Source organism: Boleophthalmus pectinirostris, unplaced genomic scaffold (assembly GCF_026225935.1).
Source record: "Boleophthalmus pectinirostris isolate CB_2022bp ecotype Guang Dong unplaced genomic scaffold, ASM2622593v1 HiC_scaffold_14, whole genome shotgun sequence".
In the NCBI taxonomy this organism is placed as follows: domain Eukaryota; kingdom Metazoa; phylum Chordata; class Actinopteri; order Gobiiformes; family Gobiidae; genus Boleophthalmus; species Boleophthalmus pectinirostris.
In genome coordinates, this window is record NW_026571047.1 from 17,922,074 (window position 1) to 17,939,419 (window position 17,346).

At 36.9% G+C, this 17,346-nt stretch overlaps 2 protein-coding genes across 4 annotated transcripts; both read right to left on the reverse strand.

Annotated features, from left to right (window-relative positions):
* Nucleotides 1-268: 268 nt before the first annotated feature.
* On the reverse strand, nucleotides 269-2,659 carry armc7 (armadillo repeat containing 7). The gene is made up of 3 exons (XM_020918397.2): nucleotides 2,481-2,659; nucleotides 2,055-2,198; nucleotides 269-1,977 (listed from the first exon to the last, which is right to left on the reverse strand). Exons 1-3 carry the CDS (start codon nucleotides 2,566-2,568, stop codon nucleotides 1,631-1,633), a joined length of 579 nt encoding a protein of 192 aa, XP_020774056.1. The 5' UTR covers nucleotides 2,569-2,659; the 3' UTR covers nucleotides 269-1,630.
* A 1,507-nt stretch (nucleotides 2,660-4,166) lies between these two features.
* On the reverse strand, nucleotides 4,167-16,934 carry ndel1a (nudE neurodevelopment protein 1-like 1a). 3 transcript variants are annotated; one of them, XM_055149977.1, is made up of 10 exons: nucleotides 16,709-16,934; nucleotides 14,427-14,523; nucleotides 12,521-12,674; nucleotides 9,942-10,090; nucleotides 8,999-9,135; nucleotides 8,401-8,571; nucleotides 7,472-7,566; nucleotides 7,237-7,379; nucleotides 6,694-6,744; nucleotides 4,167-4,971 (listed from the first exon to the last, which is right to left on the reverse strand). In XM_055149977.1, the coding sequence occupies exons 2-10, from the start codon at nucleotides 14,519-14,521 to the stop codon at nucleotides 4,881-4,883; spliced, it is 1,086 nt and encodes a 361-aa protein (XP_055005952.1). In that variant the 5' UTR covers nucleotides 14,522-14,523; nucleotides 16,709-16,934; the 3' UTR covers nucleotides 4,167-4,880. The 3 variants fall into 3 exon arrangements, with proteins under 3 accessions (XP_055005952.1, XP_020773934.1, XP_020773935.1); XM_020918275.2 differs by having other exon boundaries at nucleotides 16,698-16,926; XM_020918276.2 differs by lacking the exon at nucleotides 6,694-6,744 and having other exon boundaries at nucleotides 16,698-16,907.
* Nucleotides 16,935-17,346: the final 412 nt, after the last annotated feature.

The window sequence follows — 17,346 nt, forward strand, 5'->3', positions numbered from 1 at the left end:
CTGCAGGTATTGTACAAATCGTGTGGAACAAGTGAACCAAACCACTCTTTTGAATTTTTTAAGATCCAGAAACCCATACAATAATTTTTACGACATGAAATAAAGTTTTATTAAAACCAGGCATGGGCGTTTCTCTTTTTACGGGAAGAGCAGGGCTTTTTATTGATCTCAGTGGCAGGTGCTTACCTTTGAGCCACTGGAATGTGATTCAGACTCACGCACACTTAGACAAACACTGTGAGAACATGAGAACATAGTGCAGTTTGAAATGGACAAGTGTTACAGAGTCGACTTTAACCCAAAACTGTAAAGAATTTCCTCCTGGTCCCGTCCTGGTCCATGTGCCGTCCACCTGACGCTGAGCTTAAGGATAGGATGTCGTTTTCTGTCTAGACCTGAAGGACTCAACCCAGAAATAGCTCTTTAAAAGCCTGGGCAAAAACAAATAGTGCTCTCAACACTAATGGAGAACCCCAAGTTTATTTAAGATTTTTTATTTTGCATATTTTTGGGCTTGAACAAAATCCTTCAGGATGTGGTATGCTCATAGCAAGTGCCAGGTATAAGGGCCAGCCAATTAAAATTAACCTGCGCAGTGGCATTTGCCTGGTATGTTGTAAATCTGAGCCAGAAGAATGTACTGTACAAATGGTCTGAAAACAAAGAGTCCCGAGTAAATTTAGTTATCCATCTTTTCAATACTATATTTTTAGTGTCAAGTGATGTTTTTGTACTACTTGCTATATTTTAAACATGTACTATAAAAATATTGAAACTATTTTTGTTTAAACTGTTTCTATCTTTGTATAAAATACTGACTGCATACCAACTGTTAAACTGCAGTACAACTTCTAAAAATACCAACATGTGGACTGAAGGCCAAAAATATATGTGAATGGTAATAATTCAAGCTTGTCTTTTAAATCAGTATCAATAAATTTTTAAATCTGATTAAAATGTCATCAATTAGTCAATAATACAAGCTTGCACAGTTGTGTGGAAACAATAATCGGAATATACAAGTTCTACGGACTTGGCAATAACCTGTTTAGTCCTGATTTATCACTTCTAACAAACCTTTCGTAAATCCAGTCCCATAATGCATAGATTCGGCACACAACATACTACATGTTTGAAAGCATAATTGGCTACTGGTGGTTTTCAGATTATATAAACATTATGTGAAGATGAAGACTGGGTGATTTGGTAATAAAGAATAAATTATGAAGTTATCCCTTTATATAATAAAGTTGTACCCCTATAATATTGTAATATTTTGATACAAGCATGCCTATAGTGCAGCTCCATGCTCAAACACCCATTTTTCACACCCACTTCTCCTATTGGTCAGCTTCTGTCATGGTCAGAGTGAATGACAGGCCCATTTAACCAATCACAGTGAAGTATGACTCAAGAATCAACTGGCTTTTGTAAACTCTTGGCTACATAAAGACACTACATGAATCAAGATGCATTGTGATCTTGACTCAATATTAAAAGATCTATATAAAATGAGGGTAGGCAAAATTGATCACTCACTATAGTCTGAAAGGAACCAGTGTATCCTTAAAAACACTGTAGGGCTCCTGATTCACAGTATCAAATAATAAAATGTTTAAGTATTATAAATTTAGTCCTTAGGCAGTGGAATCCCAAGTGCAGTCTGCTGCTGTCCTTGCATCTGCTGTTCAGCCTGGGTCACCTGCTCCTCGCTGCAACAGTCCTGAAGAAAAACTGAAGCTAAGTTCCTGAGACGAGGGCTTTCGGACAGAGAGAAGCGCAGCATACAGTGCAGTATCCCTGGCTGTGTGACTTCAGAGCGAGAGTTAGCTGTGATGAGGTTCATAAGGGTGGTGATGGCCGACAAAATAGTCTCTTCATTCCGACTTGATAAGCAATTTGTTATCAAGTTTAGTCCATCATTTTGTAGAATAAAGTCTCGGAATTCAGGCACCATGCTCAGGTTACACAATCCCCCTACAAAAGCAATTAAATAAAATAAATTTGTGTGTATGTATGTGGGTGTGTTTTTGTATGTTTTTTTTTTCCCTTACCCATGCCAAACTCTACAAAGTTCTCATTCTCTTCAGTCAGCATGTCTAGGAAGAGGTCAATAACTTGTAGATCCTTCAAATAGTCATAGTTCTTTGGATCATATGAGAAATTTGCCAGATTTGCCAGCACTTGTTCCTTAGCATCTGAGAAACAGATGTCAAATAAAAGAACAGACTGAAAAATCTCTTGAACAATTAAAGGATCAAAGAGTAAATTAACACAAGTTTACCAAATACTCTATAAAAAGGGCAAGTAAGAGCTTTACAGCATATGTAAGACTGTAATAACAATACAGTTGTGCTGTCTGTGTGTAATTATAAATTTTACAGAACTGAACAGACAAATAAAATAATCCAGTAAGACCAGCAATAATACTACAATTCAAAGTTCAGCTATTCGCTTTTCCAGGTATCTTTAATCTTTACCTTCACTGTCCGTATCCTGAAATTCAGTGACCAAGGTCTGTAAATATTCAAAGCGATCAGATCCTTCAGCGGAACCTTTCCTGGCCATTTCAACGCTACACGAGAGAATTTAGTTTAACAAATAATGTAAATACAATAATGTAAACAGTACTCGTTTGAGATTCATTTCCGTCGTTAAATTGCTCCCCCCGAAACATCAACTCACTTGATAATGGTTCCACACAACTATTAAATCACGTTTGCAATTTATATAGTATTACTTATGTATTATCTTTGTAAACGCACGTCTGACTTACTTTAACACATAATTTCATAAATCTGCCTGGTTAATATTATTCTTGTAAATGGTATATTTATAAACCGGAAGTGGCTGTACGTGACTTACAGACGTCTTATCGAGGAGGTCACCACTTATCATGCTTATAGTTATGCGCAAGAGTTATCTTATGGTAACTTAAATTTTACTGTGCAAATCCAACATTTTGGGAACTTGGACACTACGGAACATTATAAAATGAAGCAGTCCCAGTTGTCAGCTCGAAAACGTTTTGCCAAACCCTTCCTTTTTGGGACTTTGTTGTTAGGACTGGCCACAGCTTTTATTAACAGGTGAGGCTATGGTGGTTCTCCAGCACCTGACAGGGTTTTGTGGGATTTGCCTGTCCTGCCGTGCAAAAGCTACATACGTTTCAGTTTTACTGTCATCTACATTTTTAAAGCATATAGTCTCATCTGTCTTACAACTTTTAGTTATGTCCTAGTTATGTCACCATGCCTTTATTGTATACTCACAAATAATAAATGCAATAATAATCCAATGCACATCAAAATAATACTGTTCAAGTAAGCCTGCAAGTTTCTTTTAGTGGGTAGGCTATAAACTTAAAGGGATGAAGATATTGTGTTGTTTGTGATGTTGTATGTTTAATTGTATCTGTTACATCTTATTAATATAATGAAAGGGGTGGAGCTCTGTAATAATAAATGATTTATGTCTTTGTGCAGGCACTGGTTCTTTCAGGACGTGGACGAGCTGAGGGCCCAGGAACAGGCCAAATACAATGCCAAATGGCTAGAGGTGATGGAGCAGAGACAGAGGCAGCTGGCTGAAGTACTGGAGAAGAAGAAAGGAGGCTCTTAACAGGACTGAAATCTACTTTTTCTATGTTTCACATGAGTGTCAGAAGGGAACCATTATAATATAAATTAAAGGACTGTGTGTAGTTAAAAGTTGTCCACACTGTGTTAACAACTTGACAGGCCTTAACTGTGTGTTATGTGTTTTTTGTTTTGAATGAGTAGGCCTTTCAAGCCTTTACAAGCTGTGCCAGTGGTCAATTCTTAATCTTTTCAATTGCCTCCCATTCAGTCTCTTCCATGGCAATTCCCCATATTACACACAGCAATGTGCAGTATACACCCTTGTAATCACTTCATTGAGTGTAATCGACTTGTTATGCTTTAAATCATTTGCAAATTATGTTTTGTTTTTTATATGCGTGCAGCATTTCCATATGTGTTATGACAGTGGTGGAAATCTTTTTGTTTTTTTCAGTTTTTCAGTTTTGTTGAGTTTACTAGAACAAGTATTTTTTTCTGACCAGTAGAGGGGAGTGTACACTATCAAATCTGCGATACAAAATAGAAAAAAACTATGTAAATCAGCAGAGTATACAAAACAGCAAGTACAAACTTACATATTTTTATTAAAACATGCCAATAATATCTCCAGTTTGTTATAAATTAACATTGGACAATAAAAAATAAAATATTGCACATGAATAAAAATAATATAAAGTGTAACAAATGAGTTTTGTGGTTCAAACACCAGTCTCTATAAAGACTAGGGACAACAAACACTCAGTTTGTACTAGTAAATAATGATCAATATGACCAGGACCATGGCATCAAGGAGGCTTACTTGTGTATTTAAATATTTTCCCAATTAAATTCAAGGTTGTTTTATTTTCAAAAGGCCAAATTTCTGATTTAAGAACATTTTGGCAATCGTTGAGTACATATGGGAAATTTAGCACTGATTATGTGGCACAATATAAATACCAAAAACAACCATTAAGTCTTAACAGCTGTTGAAAGTAGCAATACTATGATAGTGACTTCTTAATATTACCCCACAGTACAGCCTTTTAAACTTGGCCATAGTCCAATATATACGTGAATATCATAGGCAAATACTTCACCATATATAAAATATTTAGACAGGAAAATACAGTTACAGAAATGACAAAGCACATGTGTCGAGACAATAACAAGTGATCCCAACAACAGTACATTTAATTTGTAAAGATTTGTTTTCTGGGATTAAGTGCTCCACGCCTGGACTTGAGTGTTATCTTTTACTGAATTGGGACAAAGGTGGTCTTTTCTGGGGGGATGCTGTCAGACAGTGAGAGGCACAAGGCCAGAGGCAGTGGCTGCAGGTGGAGCAGTGCTGGCTGGGTTGTTTTCAGAATCTACTCCATTCACAGCCCTGTGTGAGAGAGTGTGATGTTAGTTACAAGACACATACAATTAAATTCCCATGACCCAATATTAGTGTCTAATAAAGAAATACCACATGGAGAAGAGCACTAGCCTCTGTTTTTCAGCAAACTTTATAGTTAAAATGTAACTTTATGCAATACAGAAGTGAAACAACACATGCATAGTCACAAGTTAAAATTTCTCTTATATACAAGTTCAGGAAAGTACCCAAAATGTCAAACTCCCCCTAGTGTTTTAAATGCATGTGACTGAGGAACAATTGTCAAGCTACTTTGACATTTGATGTACACAGTTAAAAGACCCCATTTCAATATATTCAGCACTCCCTAATTACATCTATTTATTAGAGAGACAACGACTGAAGTCATTTTTTGAAGTCAGTTTTTGTTGGAACTAAACAATTTAAATTTCCATCTTTATGGACATTGTAGTGTATCATGAGTAGACAGCAGATCCTGTTTTAATAAAGGGGCTCTAAAAAGCATTAGTAACACTATAACTCAGTGAGGCGTGTGAGGGCTAACCCTAATTTTGAGGACACTGGGATTAGCACATTAGAAATGGAGGTCGGCAAAGACAGTCGTTCAGCATAACCTTAATCCCAAAGCGGACACAAAACTGCATAATAATTATAAATGTTACCCAGATGAGGTCATTTACAACAGCTGCTGCCGACGCTGCAAAGGTAACTGACCCTGGTGTGTGATTTGTCCTCATTGTTTTTAATTGAACTAGATCATGGGCAAAAGAGACATTGTATGTGCTAGGATCAGTTTCCGTGTTTGAATGAATAAAATACTTTTGTAGGTGAAAATAAATACTGGTGAAATCACGTGGAGTCTGGGAATGAGCAAACCTGCTGAACTGCTTTCTCTTAGTCAACATGTAACAATTACAAACATGTTAAGTGATTAGATCTGAGTAAGGCTTGTGAGAAAAACTGTGGCCAGAGTCAAGAAAGCTCTGAAATGCAAGATTCTGCCAGTAATTCATCTGCAGGTAATAAATAAAGTGGACAAAATAAATATAATCATAGCTAAAATATTAGCAAAATAGAAAATTGATTTGTGTTACATAAAACTGGATTAGATTTGATACTCCAGAGTCATGATATGCAATATTAGCATACAAATCACATTGTTAACACTACTGCAATAGGGCATATGACCTGACTCACTTTTTATGTTGAAAGAGTGTGACACTCATAAAAAGTAACAGAACAATGACTTTAAAACTAGATGTCACACCGACTTCCCTTTTTTAATTGCATTGAAATCCAGAATTTTCCAGGCAACCTTTCTGCTGCTATACTTTCCCAGGTCCTTGTTTTCTAACCATACACTAAAAAGTTAAGGAGAACTACTGTAAAGAGGATTACACCAATATCTAAAAGTGGTGTTGCTGTTGTGTCTGATAATCGATTATTGCTGACTCCAATAACAGGCTTTCAACATCAATAACAAGCCCACAAACTGTAGTAAAGTTGCTGTAAAGTTCCCAAATTAAAGGTGCACTATGTAACATTCTAGTGGGGAGTACAGTATTCTAAAAAGGGAAAGACACCATCACGTAGTATCTATAACCATCACCAGTCATGTTAGTGGCTACAGGCTAGGGTATTATTTCTACAGCTAGAACTAGAAGAACTAGAAGAGGTTAAAATGAGAAACTACATGCAGCACCCAAATACAGAGGGAACACTGAGGACCTGTGGTTGTGAGTGAGCAAAATCAAATCCGGGAACGTGACCATCTCTGTCCTGCTGGGAAAAGGCAATAACAGCTCAGGTCGGGCAATCAAATACAATATAAACACTAATTATCTGATATAGCTATGTTGGTAGTGCCTATGTAACAAATGCAATGTTAGTGTAGTCTGTTCTCGTTGTGTTATGTTGTCATTCTAGTATAGCTTTATTCAATTAAATGTATGTAATAAAAACAGAAAAAGCCGCATAATTATAACATACAACATGGGCAGCATAATTGTAACATAATTTTGCTATGAAGTCAGATCACTGCTTAAATCATTGCTCTAAGGGGCTACCATTTTGAACTGAGCATTTACCCTTTGATTAGAAAATCGTTAGAGTCTAAGTTCATGTCTGGTCACTTTATTTCTACCACAATCATGTGTCTGTGCTTATGCATTATTGTACATTTCTATATGCTTTGACTGTTAGTTACCATTCTATATGAAGCAATAACATAATGGTAAAATGTTTTATGCAAATGTTGAAATTTGAACTCACGCTTTGTCAAAATATGACGTATGAAGAGATTGTGCAAAGTTGTTGTTGGCGTTGAGAGCATTGCTGTTGTCAAGAGCGTACGCCTTCCTCGCCTTCTGGTCCTTGGCAAAGTTCCTACATGCAGCCAGTTTGGACTCCAGCGCCTGAAGGAAACAGAACAGCATGATGCCCCATTACAGACTTGAGTACTACAAAGAGATATGTTTTTTGAATCATAAGTGTGAATGTGACTAACCCCGACTTTGCGTAGGAGATCACTGACGATGTTGAGTGCAGATATTCGGGCGGAGGGGGTCAGTGGAGAGTTGCTGCCGTAGCCGTTAGATAGAGCTGCATGGGGAGAGAAGAGGAAATAAAACAGACATTAAAGAGTGGGCGCATTCAAAAGGGACATGTTGAGATACAATTACAGGCTAATATGCTGCTAGTTGTTTCTATGATGAATTACTTGTCAGAGTTTTTAAATAATGCTGAAGAAGTAGCTTGAATATTAAAAGCAGTAGTAATTTACATGATTACTCAGTTCATGTTGTTTAAATCTGTCTTCTCAGAGACAGTATGTGGATTAATATCTACAGTTTACTATAGTGATGTATGGTAACACAGATTTTTTTTTTTATAGAGCGCTTTTTCACCTTCAACTTCCACTTGCTTTACATCAAAGAACCACTCACCCATTCAAATATACATTCATATACACCAGTGTATGCAGACACCAGAGGCAAGATGAGTTAAGTGTTTTGCCCAAGGACACAAGGACAGCATTCATCTGTGGAATCTGGAATTGCAGCACTGACCTGATCCACTGATGACTGGATCTGATTGCTCAATCAGTGATGTTTTATTAGTTTGATCAGTGGACAAACACGCTACTACAAATGAGCTACTATATAATAATGCGTTGGTCTTAATTGGTCATAATCTAGCTCTTTTTGTACACACGAAGTCACATGTGCGCACTGCTTAATTCATTCACTCTGCACACAACCACCAATTACTCATTCACACCATATTCATACACATTCAAACAAGACAAGGTAAAGTATCTTGCCCAAGGATACAACAACACTACACACAAGCTAAAGTTGTGATTTAACAAAATCTGTCCAAAATCACCCTGAGCAAATATTGTCCCACTGACTCTACATTAATACTTGTCTTTACCTGTTGTAGCAAAGACATTGTCCAGCCCTTTGCTCAGAGGGGTGGCAGGGAGGGACAGCGAGGCCTGCACCGCACTGTCCATCTTCACATTGTCCTGAGTGGGAGAACTCGGAGCAGACATCCTGGTGGTATCTGCCTGCCTCTCCCGCACCGCCAGCTCCTGTCGTAAGTCTGACATTCACAAAGATACAGGCACAACAAGATAAGTATGTACAGTTGTGATCAAATGGTTCAAATAACAAGCAATTAGGGCCGCAGTGATAATATTGGAAATCATTCTGAAATGTGATATGGCTGCTATTGCTACTGTGATATGGATATAGTTGACATTTGATACTTTTTGACACAGTAATTTCACTTATAATAAAACAAATATGGACACTTTTAATGTAATAGTCAAAATAAAATAAAAATTTAAAAAATCAAGACTAAACTATAGGGAAAACCAATAATTAGATCAGCCTTTTTCAACATTTTCATTTTAAAAAACAATTCATTTCTGTCCAATGGAGGACTATGGGGTTATTGCAGTATATAGTTTGAGTTGTTGATTATTGTATAAGCCAATATAACTTAAAAGCAAATATTTAGGCCTCACCTCTTGCTTCGTCCTTTAGTCTTTGCACAGAGACCAGTAAAGACTCTTTCTCATCTAGCTCACTCTCCAGGAAGGCATTTCGTTCTATGGCCTGGTTCAGACGCTGTTCAAAGTTCTCCAGAGAAACGATCGTAGCACTGAGAAATAGAAAGAAGAGCAATGAAGGTCAAATCTAACAGATCTATTAAAGGAACAACATACATTTCCCCTGACACGCTCCTTGCATGTGATGATTATACCTGCTCAGTACCACAGCCAGATGTGACTCCCGTATTGATCTTAATTAAATTCAAGCCAGTGATCAATAGCACTCGTGTGATTTGCTAATTGGTATTACAAACTGCAACTCAGGCAAAAGTAAGGTATATGAATCAATGTAGTGTTCACATAATGTAGTTTGAAACTGACATCAGATTTGTATGAGAAAATGTCTTGTCCTGGTTTATCATTAATGTAATTAATGGCTCAAGATCCACATGAAATAAAAAGAGGCAAGTTGAACATATTAGCAACCGTGTTCAATAATAATAAGCATGATTGTTGCTAGATTGAATTGAGGTTGAGGTTTAGCCACAGATTCATTTGTAGCATCTAAAAACAGCCTAATAGACTGAACATTGGCATAGGAAAATCCCTCTTTGTTGCATTGTATTGCCATAATCATAAAAAAGTAAATATACACCCAAGTAAAATAACACCCAATTCAGAAAAGACTACTTAAATATGATGCATTGATAATATTGTGACATTTATTCTCCATAAATTGTATATAAGAGAATTATTCATTTTAAGATTATTTGTACCACAGTCTGAACAAAATCTACAGAAAACAGACTCTCGAAGCAACACATCGCTATAAAAGATGAATGCAAGACAATGGACTGCTTTATTATTATGTTGGTTTAAGTACATAAGTATTTCTCTATCCCCTCTACCCCCTCACCGTTTGGCCCTCTCCAGGTCATCGTTGGACTGCTCCAGCTCTCGGACATATTTGTGAAGCTGCTCTTTGATGCTGCGTGTTTGGCCCAGATCGTCTTCCAGCACAGAGATCTGCTTATAGCTCTGAGAGTACTGCTGCTCCAGCTTCTCCTGATAGGGACAAAGAGAGCAAGTATCAGTTTTCTGTATATGAGGGGTGCAGATTTTGTAAAGAGAATTGTCCAAATAAGATGGGGACAGTAGTTTAACGGAATTAACACAAGTCTATATTGTTGGGTTTCAGACAACATCACAACATAATATAGGCCAATAATATTTAATACAGATGGGGAAGTAGGAAAATTAATAGTGTTCAAATGCAGACTTTTGTTGCAATACAGTGAGTTCTTTGGTATAGTCACTAATAGAAATGATCAAGTCCAACATTTGTGCATTTGCCTTTTGGATATTTCATGGCAAAGTACAGTGTAATCAATAGGGAAAATCTTGCCCTCGATCTGTGATTATGAATCTGAAAACCACCTATTATAATTTCTCAGTTATAAATGAGTGTTTAATACACAGAAAAAATGTATGGAGTATTCAACAGGGCATCTGAAAAAACACAAGTTATTTTTTTGTTGAGAAAATTGCAAATAGGAAAAAAATGAAAGTTTATATATTGGGCGTAGAAACAAAAAATATTGCAATTACTGTAAAATAGATTCTATCAGTGAAATTGGACCAAAGAAAAGTGTTTTAGTGTATTTTTTGCACATAAATAAACATCAGGCTTTCTCAAAACAACCTGTGTCAACTACTTCTACTACTTCCAGTGCTGCGTGTCATGTGCAACCCATTTAGTCTAGCTCAATCAGCTCAATATCGTCTGACCTATATCTGCTGCTACTACGCTGCCTAAAAACATGTACAGTAGAGGCCTTACTAATAAAATACCCTCACTGTTCATGTTAAACAAAACTGCAGTCTTAAAATAGATAATGAGATAAATTGTTTCTGACACCTTGAATCCCACACATGTGCTACACTTCCTGGTGGCAATTATGTAGTGAAAATACAGGAGATGGAGACTAATGTATTATTTATGAGGGTCTTAAGGATCATCAGTGGTACACCGCCATGTTGGTCAGGGCAGGTGGGAGATTACTGCTGAGATGGGAAAAGTTTATGAGAAGAGATTACCATTTAGATTGCACCTGACTCCCAATAAGACTCAACTATGGGGCCGAGTACAGGTGTGTATGTGATGTGTTACTTTCAACAAGGTGGTATTGTTCTTGTAAAGCCATCTATCACCTTTTGTTTTGTTAGGCATAATTCCAGAGTAGTGTTTGCAGAGTGACTTCATAAGCAAGAGCCAACAGCTGTAATAACCTGATTCACCCCATTCCTAAGAGACCACATTGAGAGGAAGTGATAACTGTGAGGATGACAAATGCACATTAATAATAGATTTCAAGGGCATATAGAGAAAGATACTATATATCTGGTGAGCTTATGGGTTAGTCTGACTTGTATAAACAGTGAGAAATGCTGACTTCATCATTTACAAACGTCCATGTGCAAAGAAGATGTTTTGCGTTACACCCAAGTATTTTTGGTGTGTGAGATTTATGACACTGTATACCACTTTATAGACCTTCTGGACTAATCTTATATTTCTAACATGCTCAACATAAATGTCACTATGAGTTTCAGGGCCTAAATGCAAATATATATATAGATTTTAACATAGTCTGATCATTTTATAGCTATTATTTGTTGGTATAATGTTGATGACAGCATCAGGACCATATCAGAATCTCTTACATGCTACATATGGTGTGTTTACAATAAAGAAAAGGGGTTGTAGTATTGTACAGGAACAATAAAGATGACCTTAATCTTTGTTTTGGTTTTTCCCTTTTGGGGTCAAATCATTTGCCTTCTTGCCCACAGTGACCTCCATCTATTCTGCATTTGAAACATCCCCATTTAACCTGGGTCCTGTAATAATCTTTTTCTGATCTCATGCAGCTTGCTTAATCAAAGTCAACAGCAAGATATAATGCAAGTAGATATAGCAAGTAAGCATGGGTGCACTTCCGGTTCCATCAACTCTGGCTCCATTTCACGTTGTATTGAAAATGTTGCCCCTCTCTCCACAACTATTGCTGTGAGGCTCCTTATTTTGTTCTTAAAATGTTCATATTAACCCACTCCTAGTGTTTTTATTTTGCTGTTTTCTCCGTAAATAAATTCCTATCCCTAATATGGGACACTGCTCCAAGTTTGCCCCTATAACTGCTCACCTCCTGAGCTTCATTTGACTGGAGCCAAACACTATAGGTAATGTCACACTCCTTTAGTCCACTGTATAACGATACAGTCTATGGTTAGGAGTTAGGATGTTAATTAATAGTTCTAAGCCTGAATCAATCTAAAGTATTCCTTCATTTTGGAGTAAATCTTTTTTTGTGCTTCATTATGTCTAATTAAGGTACAGTTATACTAAAGTGTTACTATAGCAGACCCTCTACCAGTGTTTTTATATCCACATGTGTTATTCATGCATAAAATCCAGACCATTGCTGCTGTTACCTTAAGATTGTCCATCTCGTTCTTCAGTCGGTTGTTCTCAGACTGCAGGTCCTTGATGCGGTGCTCGGCCTGACCCAGCTGTGCCTCTAGTTCCGCCTCCAGCTCGCGGCTCCCCTCCTGAAACTCCAGCAGCTCATCCTGTGCGTCCTGACAGCTGTGTGTGGGACAGTGACAGAGGTTAGACAAGTCGGGACAGAAAGAGGTTGGCTGTGAGACTCCGACAGAAATGGTGATGATGAGAGCAGAGCATTTAACAACTCAGCCAGAAAAACATTTCATCTGGGATCTGGCTTTGACCCAGTTTTCAAATCATTTCACATTTGAAGTCAGTAATAGCATAGCACAAAGAAAAGCTCTGCGTGAAATAAATAAAAGATACATCGAGAACCTTAAAAGTGTGCAGTGTCAGAAAGTAGGGTGCTAGGTATTTGCCGCAAACCCTATATAACCCTGTATTCTTTATTTTAAATATCCCCTAAAGATGTGTCATCTCATTTTCAAGGGGGGCCATTTTTTTGCATCCTAACTCTTAGTCTAACCTTTAACCTCTAACAACAATATTCTGGAAATTGCTGTAATATGTTAAAAATAGGTGTTTGCTGATAAGTTTGGCAAAAGCTGATGAAGGCTTGTGTCAGGTGGAAATCATTGGCTCAGGATAATTTCTGTGCAGTATATTCCTGTATTACGTAATCAAATTTGTACATGTACATGAAAGACATAGGTTTAAATGTTTTTGTTTGCATCAAAGCCACAGGGGTTGAATGTAAACATGTTTCCTACCATCTAGTCATATAGTGGCCATGTGATCGCTGACCTGAGCCCCGTGGCAGAGCTTGTTATGTAAGAGTGAGTACAGGAAGAGCACAGACACAGACACAGCTCTATAAATAGTGGTTCAATAACCTTCAACATGTGAACTTAAAGTGCAGAGGAATTGGACCAAAGCCAGGAAATCTATTAACTAATGCTAGTCCAGAGCGGAGAAAGCTATAAGGATAAAATGGAAATATGAAGAAGGCTTATGGAAATTTTTTTTCCTCATAGACTGTACATGGTTTTCCTTTATCATTCCTTTGACGTTTCTTCTTAACAGTTTTCCATAACCTTTCCTTTAATCATAGTGCTATTCTCAAAAGTACTTTCATACGCCTCAAAGCGAAGTGAAGTTTCTAGTAGCAACATGCTTAGCTCTCTACCACATATTTAATTAAAGGTCATAAGAAATATGTCAGTTACAGACAGATTTTAATCAGTGCAAAACCACAGTGATTCAGTATAATTATATATTTGCGGCAGCAGAGCTATCATGTCTTTCAAGACCGGATCAAACTGTTTTCTATTTTTATAGAGGCGTATGACATGGCGGAATACAATACATGGATTCAAGTTATTAAGTCCTACACCACCAGCTGCCTGGAGGTAGATCTTTGTCTGACGCTGTTACATAATGGAGTGGAGATCATTTATAAAAACAATCTTTCACATGTCTCTAACAAGAAATGATCTGATCAGTAACACAGAATATAAAAATCTAGTAAATAATTAGATGTGAACTAACATAGATTTAACAATGAAAGTGAAATAGGACTTGGCTATGTGGGAAATACAGGGAGTTTTCCAAAGAGGTTTGCTAACTGTCCTGCCCTGTGCATTGAATAAGTAACTTGATATCTCCAATTGTGAGAGCCAGATTCTTGAAAAGCTCTGTTAACATAGGCAACATAAGTAAGGTGTGGAGAGTGGCTTTTCCCAAACAAAGATGCTCTGTAGACTGCCGTTGGATCATATGACGGCCAATGGCATAAAGGAGAATAAAATACAAAGAAGAAAACTCATACAACCCGGCTGACACATCACTTTGATCAGACAATAAACTGGGTTAAAGCGGGAGTTTCCTACTTACCTTTTCTTGTATTTGAGAGACAACGCCTTCCAGAAGTCAATCTCCTCGTCTTTGGAGGAAAACTTTGGTATCATGTCCAACTCCATGGCAAACATATCTATGGGAAAGAGATGCAAATGTGTAAATTAGACACTGTCTCATATGACTCTTGTGTCAAAAAGGGGAATGAGTTCTTTATTTTGATTTAATCAGCAAAATATATTTTCAAATCAGAGGTCAGTTCACTTTTAAACACATTCAGGAGCATTAACACTACACTAATACCAGAATCCTATACATTTCAGAAAATGTTAATAGAGGTTTAAATGAATCACTTGTGACCTTGATTTCATTGTAATATTGTACATCCCTACCAAAAAGGTATTTTAATAATTATGAAAGAAGCAATATTTTTCCACAAAACTGAACACAAATGCACATGGGTTCATCTATATCGGTTCCTGTCAGTAGCAGCACTTTCACAGCCTCAGGATCAGCATTTAACCTGTCTAAACTTAATCATTTAATCTTGTTCAAACTTGCCAACTGCAATCCATTCCAATCGTTTTTAAGGTTGAGTTGGAGAATCTAATGCCATAAAATAGAGCCAAAAGTCAATTTAATTGTCTGTATGTGTACACTGATTTGTGCATAATTAATATTCAAAGCAGGCACTGCAAATCATAACAGCATGCTACCAAAGCAATCTTTTAGCCTGTGGGAACAACCTACTACTAAGAAGTTTTAACAATCCCCCCCATTTTGCAACCAAAGAGATTAAATCATTTTATGTGACTCATCTACAGTACAATCATAATTTCCTTCTGCTTCCTAAAAATATCCATTAAACAGAATGTTACTTTTTATATTGGAGCCTGGAACTAAGGTGACCACCTCAAATAGAAGAAAGAGGGACAAGTTTTGAATATGGTAGGATATAGAGGGACATATTTAACAAATTTCAGTTCATAGATAATAACCGCATCATCATTATTTTTTATCATTACAGAGATAGAGGGACTGGAAAAGTACATAAGAAAACAAAATAAACATCTTTGGACTGGAATAGCAATAGGTGCAATCATATTACAACCCTACACCCAAAATGCCACGATTTCTTTGTGACAAAAATATGTATTATCATGTTTTCTATGTAAATCTCACTTTTTATAATTCATGTGCCATCAATAAAAAAATTGGACATTTTTTACGTAAGTGAGAGGAGGAACAGGGGTCTAAATGGCTGTGAACAACAACCAAAAGAGAGATAGGTGGTCACCGCAATGATACTATTGACTTAAAGATCTATTGATTACAACAGTCCTGTCCTGAGATAATAGGTTACAGAGTGGCACAAGGACTATGTACAGGATGTGAAGGACACTCCTCTGTATTTGATCCAACTGCTTTTAGTGGCACATGCAAACAGCAGGTTTCACTCTTAGCCACTACAGCAGCCACATTAAAGAACAGGTTCAGGAATGTAAGCCAAGTTATAAAAAGGATAGCGCTTAGTCTTAGTCTACCTGTTAATCCTTTTGAACATTCACACTGAATACATTAGATGGTTTTCTGAGCTCTTAATCACCATCCTCCTGTTAGAACTGTTCTGTGAATGAAGGAAGGACGGTAAATAGTAAACAAATGTATAATTAAACTAGATTTGTGGAAAGAATTGGGCAAATAATTGGTTACATTATATAGGCTACATACATGTACGCTGCTGTTTGACACTCATTAAAACATATTAACATTTACAAAGGAACCAAGGCATATTAAAATAAAGAGGATCACAGGCTATGTTTCTTGAACAACGTTCAAATGAATTATTCCAATGAAAGCATTCAGTAATTATGTTCTATACTGGTTTGTGTAATAAATGAATAGAAGTAGAGCACCCTTTCAAACAGTAGCATTTCATTCAGCAAGTCATTCTTTTTATACAGAAATTCTATATCTGTTTGATCTGATTGTGATGGCCTATAAATAGAAACTGTTCTAATCTCACATAAAATGGTTTACTCATCGCACAACGAATGGTATTCGCCGACAGACACAGTGCTAAATAACATCATGCATGGCGAAATTATGATGATTTATACATTTTGTAAATATACAAAAAGAAATCACGTCAGCCTTAATTATTTGATATCATAGTATAAAATACAGGCAAATGATGACACGATATTGAGGTCAGCTGTCAAATCAGGGTGCGCGAAGCCACATCGATCCACCTGTGGTCGGAGAAATCGCTGGAAAAGATGCAAATGTTGAGTAATAAACACGCGTTACCTGAGCATCACCTCGTTTAGAAATATGTATCAGTCCATCCTGGCAGCTTTATGGGCCGAACGTCTCTTCTGATGATGATCTGTGCTGGACTCCGCTTCAGGCTTTAAGGCACAGCCACACTGGAACACAAATATCCGTTTACGCCTTGGACGAGAGCAGCGTAGCAGCGCGCAGGGCCGTGCGTCCCGTGCGTAAAAGGTGCCACAACTATAAATACTAAATATTTCTTTTATTCGTTGCTACATGAATAAAAGAAACCCCCCAAATCCCGTTCGTAAGATCATAATGATCTAATGTATGTCAGATTTCATTTTTAGGTTGAAAAAGTGTTGCATAGTTACAAAGGGACAAACTTGCACGTTCAAAGCGCATAAAAAACAATGGATAAATAGTGCCATCTGCTGCTGCCTTAAAGAAACTACAGATAATACCCACGAGTCAGAGACACTTTGAACCATAGACTGTATATGTAATTTTTTATATTGTCAGTGATATATAAACATGATGTCTTTTATTTTCTTTTACAGTATTGCATAATCTTATACTACATATATTATATATAATCAGATTGAGCAATGTAACATTAGCTATGGCCAAAAGTATCAATAATTGTCAATTTATAGTGTATAACCTTTATGCATTCAAGACA